This window comes from Nicotiana attenuata, unplaced genomic scaffold (assembly GCF_001879085.1).
Source record: "Nicotiana attenuata strain UT unplaced genomic scaffold, NIATTr2, whole genome shotgun sequence".
Lineage (NCBI taxonomy): Eukaryota > Viridiplantae > Streptophyta > Magnoliopsida > Solanales > Solanaceae > Nicotiana > Nicotiana attenuata.
This window is the reverse complement of record NW_017673985.1, coordinates 17,168-27,233: the sequence shown is the minus strand read 5'-3', so window position 1 is coordinate 27,233 and position 10,066 is coordinate 17,168. Positions and strand designations below refer to the sequence as shown.

The 10,066-nt window shown below is 35.3% G+C and overlaps 1 protein-coding gene across 1 annotated transcript; it reads left to right on the top strand.

Moving 5' to 3' along the window:
• Positions 1-1,407: 1,407 nt before the first annotated feature.
• On the top strand, positions 1,408-6,028 carry LOC109217769 (protein YLS9-like). Its single transcript, XM_019382038.1, has 2 exons — positions 1,408-2,355; positions 5,716-6,028. The coding sequence occupies exon 1, from the start codon at positions 1,555-1,557 to the stop codon at positions 2,326-2,328; it is 774 nt and encodes a 257-aa protein (XP_019237583.1). The 5' UTR covers positions 1,408-1,554; the 3' UTR covers positions 2,329-2,355; positions 5,716-6,028.
• Positions 6,029-10,066: the final 4,038 nt, after the last annotated feature.

Genomic DNA, 10,066 nt, shown 5'->3' with positions numbered 1-10,066 from the left:
TATATATATATATATATATATATATATATATATATATATATATATATATATATATATATATATATATATTATAAATTTGCGAATTATATATTCAACAATTTTGAATATGCGGTTCGCTTTAACTTTTAATTTATACTTGTGATTCTTGAACGTTTTTAAGTCAATCATTTACATGTGTTGAAAATTGAAATATAATCATTCACTTATTTAATTGGTCATATGTGAAACTAATCATTTGAAAAGATCATTTTGCGTGTTTTATTCTATTTGAGAAAAAATTTACGAAAAATGCCTTTTCCTAAAGCCAAAATATTTCTATGAGTGATATGAAATTATTAAGAAAAAAAAGCTAAAGATATATAATATTAATGAAAACATATGGCCAGTCCTCTTAATTCTAAATTAAATTCTTTATAACTCCTTATATTTTTAAACATGTATGCGATGAAAAAAAAATGTGATCTTAGACATCAAATTTTATAATATTAAATGGGATTGCACATGCAATATACGTGTCGAAAAACTAGTAAATAAATAAATAAAAGAATACTTATGATGATGGCTACTAGGAAAGAGATCACATAGAATTTTTTTTCTAGCTAGGATTTAAGTCATGATCTTTAAAGTTTGCTCTCACTTTATCGACTACTTAGTCATGACTCATGCCTTTATATGCTAAATCGAATTATTTTATCCATAATGAGCGAGATATAAGTTTCTGATATTTTTACTTTTAACACTAAAACTAATAATATCATTAAAAACTAGACAACATAAGAAAAATAATTTCAATAAAATGCGTAGAGTACAGATGAAGCAAGCGATATTGTTGTAAAGAAAACGTTTTATCAACGAAACAACAACAATAAACCAAGTAAATTTTTACAAATATAGTATGGAGAGGTAAGATGTACTCAACCTTACTACCCTGGAAGGTTAGAAAGACTGTTTCCGATATAGTCTTGGCTAAAGAAAAGATAAAAAGAAGCAGTGACAACAAATAATAACAACAATAAAATATTAAAAAAATTGAAGCCAAGATAACAAAAAATATATATTTTATCATATGTAAAAGTAGTTTCTATCCTGAGCCGAGGATCTATTGGAAACATGCTCTCTATTCTTAAAAAGTAGGGGTAAGATATGTGTAAACATTACCCTCCCCAGTCCCCACGGTGTAGGATAAGACTGAGTATGTTGTTGTGAAAATAGTTTCTAATCATAAGTGACTAAATTCACCCTTTTCACCTTTAGGTAGAAATATGTTTCTTCAATAAATCAAAATAATCAAACATCGAAAAATTATGATTTTTCTCAATTAAAAAAAAGTCAGCTTTATTTACTTATCACCCCCAATCTCTCTATTATATCAAAAAGCACCTAACATTTCCTCTAATTGAAACTACACCTCCCCCAAAGTTGTCTATTTCCTCTTTTCGTTTCAAAGAATCATTTGCCGACTTTCCGCACATTCCAATTCTCCTCCAATAAGTCGACCGACCACTACAAAGCCACCCCACTCCCCCCGCCTTATGCTCCAACAAATTCTCCGCCATGAACGACCCCAATAGACCACCAGTTACCGGTTACCCCGCCGCCGCCCCTCCAAACCCTAACGGTTATGGCGGTTACGGCGGCTCCGCTCAACCCCCACCACCCGGCACCGCCTACCCATACGCCGCACCCCCACCTTCCTCCACCACATACTACAACAACCCATACTACCAACAACACAATCCTTACGCCGTCCAACGCGCCACCTTCCTCCGCCGCATAATTGCTTTTGCCATAGCTGCTATGGTCATCACTGGAACCTTTGTTTTTATCGTCTGGCTCATACTCCGCCCCCGTCTCCCCGAGTTCCGAGTCGACTCGCTCTCAGTCTCAAACCTTAATCTCTCCAATTCATTAATTTCCGCTAACTGGGACCTCCGTTATACTGTCCGAAACCCAAACAAAAAGTTGACACTTTACTACGATGATGTAGCAGCAGCGGTTTTTTATGATTCGGCTTCGCTTTCGGACACTACAGTCCCGCCGTTTTTTCAGGATAAACGGGCTGAGACTGCCCAGAAAGCGAGTTTTGCTACTTCAGGTTCGTATGTGGAGAATCGAGCTTTTGATGGGATGAATAAAGAGAGGGCTCGAAGTAGTGCAATTGGGTTTGATGTGAGGATGGTGGCTAGGGTTAGGTTTAAGGCGGGGGCTTGGAGAGCGAGGAGGAGGTTTATAAGGGTTTACTGTAAGGATTTGTCTGTTGGGGTAGGGCCCAATAAGTCGTCCGGGAACTTGCTTGGTGGGCCCCGACAGTGCCGGGTTGGACTGTGACAGTTGATGGTCTTTGCTTGTTTTAAGGTGAAATTCTAAGTATTGAAGTTCTTAGGTGCATTAGTTTATTTTGTTTATGATACTTACTTGTTTTTTATGGATGGTTTTTTTTTCCCTTATTGGCAAATGCAATGTGGTTATTTGTGATTAAAGGTAGTGTGATTTATTAGACAAAGACTGATTATGAGGGTTCATTGGTGTACATTGTGTGCAGTTTTCTTCAGTTTGTTGTTGTTTTCCCTGAGAGCCCGAGAAGCAAGTTTTGAAAAGTTGCAATTTTTCTCTTATATCAAGCAGATTTAACAACTTATATATAATTGAAAAAAAGTTCGTTTTGCATATTTGTGCAATATAATTTTTCAATGAAGGGTTTTTTTCAACTTATCTCTGGCACTGGTTCATTGGATATGCAGCTAATAGCTTTCCTAAGTTACTGTTTTATCTATTCTTCATTTACTTCTGTTCATAGTATAGTGAAAGAAGTGGACATGGATGTAAGCTTGATATGTTCTGTTAAAAATGAGTATGATTTATGAGTAGCTGTACATCACTGGTCTTTAGGTAATGATGTAGAGACGCTCTTTAATGTGATTATGGATTTTGTTTCTGGATCATTCCATTGCTGGACAAATTTGATTATTGACATCAGCTTGTATAACTTAATCTTTTGTCCTGGTACTTTGACATGTTCCTTCAGGTACTAAATCATTAGAAGGCATGTGATTTTCTTTTTCTTCATCGGATAAAAGTGTATTTCTGTGCTTTCCAAGTCCTACAGAAGTTCTTGTGCAATATAAATTACTCGGAAGTGATATGTTTTAGTTCTAGGAGAGTAGGAGTTGTTTAGTTCATATGCAATTTCCTTATATGTTACTTTCATCGCCACTAGCTGGTAGAACTTCTCTTGAACAGCGACAATTGTGTGAAAATGAAGCACTAATGTAGCTTTGAAGCGTGTGCTGCTTTTGGTATTTAAGTAGACTGGCCAATAATGTGTTGTAGACCTCCATTCCAGACAACAGACATTCTGAGCCAGGTTAGGTAACACACTATCTAAGGAGATATGCCTGTGTCTCTTCAAAATTGGGATCTCTATTTTATTATTATTATTTTTTTGGTTTGATAAGTAAATTTGGGACCTCTGTTTGGGATGAGCAAAAGACTGTCACAAACTTGAAAGTTTAGATTCTTGGTCCTAAAATAACCTAACTTTAGCTGTTACGAACGACTTTGGCTTATTCTTAGAAGCTCCCCGATCTCCACCTCTGATTACCTAAGGAGATGCTTGTATTTGAGAAAAAGAGTGAATAGGGACTAGGGCCGAACTTTGGTAACTGGAGATGTTAACCGTAGATCATACAAGAGTTTACATGAGTCACTTTCAGTGGTTTAAGAATTCTTAGATGTGCATTTGCTAGCGGTGTCTATATACGCTTGATTTTAATATAAGAGTGTCTATAAAAGATTAGTTGAGCTGTAGGGTATATTCCACGGTTTGCAGATCTATCACTGCATGTATGACTATATACCTCCCATCTACCTGGGGAAGTGGAAATGTGCTTGTCAGGTATTTCACTCTAGTATATTCTCTCCTTCCAATGTAATGACAGAAGTGGATTTAAAAAGATATAGGAATATATTCTATAATGGGAGTTGCCCGTGTACGGACGAGGGGATAGGAGTGATATCATAAGACAGACTTCTGGTTGGGTCAACCTTAAATGTTTAGGCAGGTTGTAAGTCATAATTACTGGCTTAGTTGATGTCATCTTTGCTTCGATCAGCATAAGCGTTGGAATAGATAACTTCATCACTATGTATTTATTTGAATTTGGTTGGCATCGACGTGATTTTTTTTCTGCTCGTTTATTTGTTCTCATGTTTAAGAAAGTGATCAAGGATATCTTCTACGCAATATGCACTCAGCAAATCAGTGACAGGATTCTGTGTGTCATTTTCTAGCTGATAGTAGGCTTTGGTCATCTTTGGATATGTAAGGTCATCATTCAACTTGTAGTTCGTGGCGTGTTCAGATCTTCTAGTCAGGGAAACGAGATCCAACTTTGAGATCTTTAGGTTTTAGTTTCACAGAATGTAGCTTTTGTTCAATACTTGCTGCGTCTTAGCTATCTTCTTATCCCCGAAAAGATACTAGTGTTTTCATAGAGCTGTTGTCAGCCTCTTTCGCGTATGAGCAAGCGGCATTGCTCAAATTAAATCATTTAAATGTTCATAGAGTTTCTGGTGGACCCTTCTTTATGCACCCAGTTTCATGCTGTACTCCTAATGATCATTTAATATCTATTCACCACAGTTACAAATTATATTATCTTAGACTAAATCTCTATACTTGATCATAACAACTCTTAATTAGAAAAATGATAACTTTTATACTGCAATTCATAATGAGAAAATTAAGGAACAATCGGTATTCTCAATGAATCAATATATGCCCTATAATGAACAGAGCGAACTAAGACATAATAAGATACTTTGTTGGACTTGTCCTAGAAAATATGGGTAGACTGTTTAGAAATTTCACTTTAAATGATAAAAGGTCTATGCATCGAGTCCTTGTAATATTCAGAACATAATTTGAAATATTAAATCTTAGATGCTGGGTGGTTGTTTACATCCTCGCCTTAATGTCCCTGGGTTTTACTAAGAAATCAAGAAGAGTACTTCATAGGTTTCAGACTTTTCCTATCTCGAGATCAGTTAATTGAACTGTCAGCTGTAGTAGCACAGGTCAGTGGGCATACCTGGTGTTTGTATCTTGGCATCTGAAATGAAATTGTAATAGTTTCTTGTATTCATAAACAGATCATTTTTTATTGTAATCTGAGACTTGCAGCGATACTTCCATTCCAGCACAAACTGTTCCCACAAAGGTGCAATGAGGTTTACGTAAAATTTTAAAATGCGGTGTTTCTGATGATGATTTTAGATCACATTAAATAGAAATTAAAGTTGACATGCATAACCTTGTTGCGCTGATGTTAGGATTGGATATCTCTGCAGCTTCAGGTGAGTTAACTTGTGGCTTTGAACTTTATAAGGATTTATTAGTTGCTATTTTGATCGAGTTGCATTATTGATCTCCAAGAGATCTACCTATTACATTTGTACTTCCCATAACTTTATCTTGGCAGATCAAAGTTATCTGCCCTTTGTTCTTTGAGCCCTCAGTTTACTAGTGCAGCTTTTAAAGTTTATGCTTAATATTTTTCAGAACCAGAAAGATGCCAAGGCTTCTTTATGGTTCAGGTTTTGTTATGCAATTAAGTGTTGAATTATATTACATTTTGGGGCTTTTTATTAGACAAGTCGTTGAAAAATGATGTTTGTCATCTCCCTTGTGAAGCTAACTAGTTTTAGCATTTTCAGCTATGCATGGGAAAGGGGTGTTTTAACTGTCTTAGTTGGCGTCTCTACCAATATGATTTCAGAAGCTCCTGTTGCTGTTGGTGCTTCATCTGGGATAATCTTTTTAGATTCTTTGATTAGAATTTGTAGTATCAATTATCGGATGTTTCTGGAACATATGATGTACAGGCTTGCATTATCAACATAATTGCCTTCACACGTCCTTTTTATATGTCAAAAGCTTGAAGGTTGATTTATTTTGCTCTACATAACTGTATTGTTTAGACTTGTTAACTGAATACGTTGATAAATCAATAGTGAGGAACTTTGATCAGCGGCCTGGACTCTGATTTTGTGAAGAAACCGCAAAATGTTTGATGCATGTTTGTGGTGTCAGAAGTAGGCAGACACTGTTTCGGTCTGTCTAAACTTACTGTAATAACATTAGATGATTTGTTTCTATCTACTTGAGTCAGAGTTACTATGTTGTTGCGAGGTGGTGGGTACTCAATGTGTTTGTTGAGGAATAGTTAGAAAGTGCGCACAAAAGATCGGCACCACTCTTATTTTTTAAAAGAACTAGACGAGTATTGCCCGTGCATAGCATGGGCCCAACATTTTGAATTTTGACGTCGTTTTGTTTGTGTCTAATCTTGCTTCCATATAGCGATATGCGCGGGCCCAACATTTTGAATTTTGATGTCGTTTTGTTTGTGTCTAATCTTGCATCCATATAGCGATATGCACGGGCCCAACATTTTGAATTTTGATGTCGTTTTGTTTGTCTCTATTGTTGCATCTACATAGCGACCCTAAAAAAATATAAATGGTTTAGAATAGATATAAGCTAACAAAGACGGAAGCACAATTCTAACCTTGGAAAATAGTGACAAACATAGAACAATGTATATTGTCTCGCTAGACTTATTAACACTGAGCAAATATTTTCTTTTCTTCTACTCCCTTTAAATACACTTACAAAATCAAACTCAAGCACGCACCTTATTTGCTCTCCATTTTCTACTCTACGTAATCAACCAAATGTATTTGCACTATGAACAAAAGAGATAATATAGTCCAACTAAGAGACATAGTATTGCAAATATTTGTGCATTAATGGAAACATCTACTACTGGGTACTCTTCAAATAACTTTTTCTCCTGTTCCAAAAAGAGAATAAGAAGTCTAAACATTTTTGAGACAGAAAATGTTAACTGATAAAAGTCCCATATGCGTGGGTGTTTTTTTCTTTTTGTGTGTGTGTGTGTGTGTGTGAGAGAGAGAGAGAGAGAGAGAGAGAGAGCATATACACAAACCAAGAATCTCCGCAAACAAACTACTCAGAGTAAGAATCGGGTTATGGCCCTTTAGAAAAGAGGGTACAAAGTAAGTAAAGGCCAAGATACTGTTACTACAATCTAAAGATGCATCTGAAATCTAATCTTGTATAAAAATAATATAGGATCTTCCTATCCTTAAGATTAAACCACTTAACAATTAACGAAAAACAAATGCGAAGCCTTATGTTTTCATTGATAAGCTAATGTTGTCAACTAAATGAAATGCAAATAATGTCCAGAGAAGTTGGTCAATACATTTACTTGCCCTCAATTAAAAGAAAAAATACATTAAAATCATATGACTATCAAATAACACAAAAAGTTCATTCATTATAAAGAACATACACGGATATGAAGTAAATACATCGATACATTTTTTGTCATCACTGCATAAATAAATGTGGACTAATATTAATACTTCTTTTATGTCATTCCAACATTATCTTAGTGGGAGCTTTGTCAATATAAAAAGTTTTGATTGCTCATCAAGAAAAGGGTAATATGAAAAAGTGATCCACTTTGCTTTTTCCAATTATTTCAGACTTTAATTCGAAAGTTCCTTCTCTACTTCACGACATTAATAAAATTATTTATTTACTGTATTTATCACATAAAGTATCAAACTGAAGTTTCATAAGCCAAATATCCAGAGGAAACTGAGTATATGGTTTAATTCAAGTACAAACTCTTTAGGACAATTGCAATGTAACATATTCTTTATATCTTAATATATTCAGTGAGCTGGCAGTGCTCAAGAACCAACACATACCTCAGTCATGGGGTTCTATTGAATCTCCCTTTGATGAATAATCAGCTTCTACCAGAGTCAACAAACGAAAATAATTTAAAGTTCACGAAATACTGGAGAAGATATAATCAAACATAAAATTTTATTCAAGCTCGGTCCATACACCAATTTTAGGGCTTCATTAAAATTGGGTTATCATGAGTTTCAATTTTTCTTTCCCTTGGTTATGGAGAGTGAGGGGTGTGCAAAGAGGCAGTTATGAAGAACCTGGAAGCATATTTGCGATTCACAATTCACGAAAATAGAACATATGCATAGGAAAAAAAAATGTAAAGAAACGGAAGAACAACATGCATTAGGAGTAAAATTAAATTTCCCTTTTGTTTTTAAGCAGAATAATCAATGTCAATACCGTAAGAAGAAGAGATAGTGGCGAATCAGCGAGAAGAAGGCAACAATGATGAAATTGGACGGAGAATAGCCCTTAAAATGGTGATTCCGCACCATCTGGTTGGAAAACACGAAATACAAAAAAATTCATCCATGAAATTGAAAATAGTTAAACAGATCAAAAGAAACAAAGAAAGAAAGAGATGGGAGCAAAGATTGAGAGAGTGATGCCTGAAATGTAATAGATAAATAAGAAGATGAAAAGAGAAGGAGAACTGAAGTACTCCTCCCATCTGTTGGAATAGAAGAGATGGAAGTTGGAAGAGCAGATGTTTCTAGACCCATGTCGTGTATGGAAGTCGGGATGAGAAAAAAAGGTCGGAAGAGATGGAGTTAGATACAGACACTTTTTCCTTTGAGTAAAATGACAATTTTGCCCGTGGCCGACCATCTTTCTTTTTCTATATATATAATAAAAAAGATTGGAAAATGAACACGTCTCCAAAAGCTACAGTGCAAAAATCAACTGATGATCAATTTATATATGAGGCATGGGTTGAATGCGCTATACCTTAACGACTCGTTTGTCCGTTAATGTATAGCGCATGCAACCATGCGCTATATTGAATTTTAATGACCCGCAATAATTGGTGGGCATAGTGCATAAATTTATTGCACTACATATAGTGCTTATAATGAATGCTTTACACCTTCAATTATTGTACCCCTACATTATTTTTTGCTAATTTTAGGAGTTTCATTATTTCATTAAAAATTCATCCAGGAAAAATCAGTCTTTGCATCTCTTTTATTTTCTTTTACTCATTTCGAAATGTTTGTTTACTTAACTTTTTCTGTATTTTGTCATAATATCTGAAGAGCAAAAAATTAGGTTTGCATTCTATTGGGGGTGAGGTTGTCGTGGAGAATAATTCAGTACACTATATTCCCCATAGTGTATTGTTAAGTTGTCACTTACAATGGAGTATGATAGATTGTTATCGTTGTTATGTAAAATAATGAGTACGAGGAAACGGAATATATCCATAATCTGTTACTCCGCAAGAGGTTGCTTGTTATGCTATGTTTAACATCGAAACGATGAAACTCTGACAGATTTTTTGAGCACTCCTGATGAACATCGGGAACTTCTTGTGATAAAAATGTTAAAAATGTACGTCAAGTCTGAAGACGTTCGCAATAATGAGGTTCCGCAAAATAAGGATAACCCTCAATCATCGGGTGGTGTTTTTGGAGTAGTTTTATCCGAACAGGTTCCGTTTGAAAGAGTTTGGCCAGATCTGAACTTATCTCCACGGGCAAATGAGGGGCGAAAATATAATTTCTCCCCAAGTTTACATAATCCACACGCTGAGTGATAAATTTCAATTTTCCTTTGTATTAGTATATTTTTTTTATGTATCATATGTGTATTGAGACTCATATATTTCAAAGAGGATACTGGACAAATATGAATTTTACAAGTTATGAACCAACGGACAGTTGGAATATGCCCAGTTTTGATATTTTGGATCATGGTGGTCCATTCGGGAGTCATCAGCAACTCGATTATGTACATCATGGGATATCAACGGATTATGAGTTGTAAGTTAAGAGATAAAGTTTATATATAATGTTCGGATGAATTTGAGAAACTCATCATTTTATTGGTTGTGCAGTGAAAACGAGCAACTTGAAGGTCCTGTCCTTACTCAATTTCCCGAAGACGATATATTTAATCAGGATCTGGCAGATGCACAGAGTCAGGAAGATGATAGTGATTATGACAACAATGTTGATGAGTCTGGAGATGACACACCCTTCCCTGATGAGGGCGATGATGATGAGGAAACGCCCTTTGCTGATGAGAATGAAAATGAGCAACATGATTTGT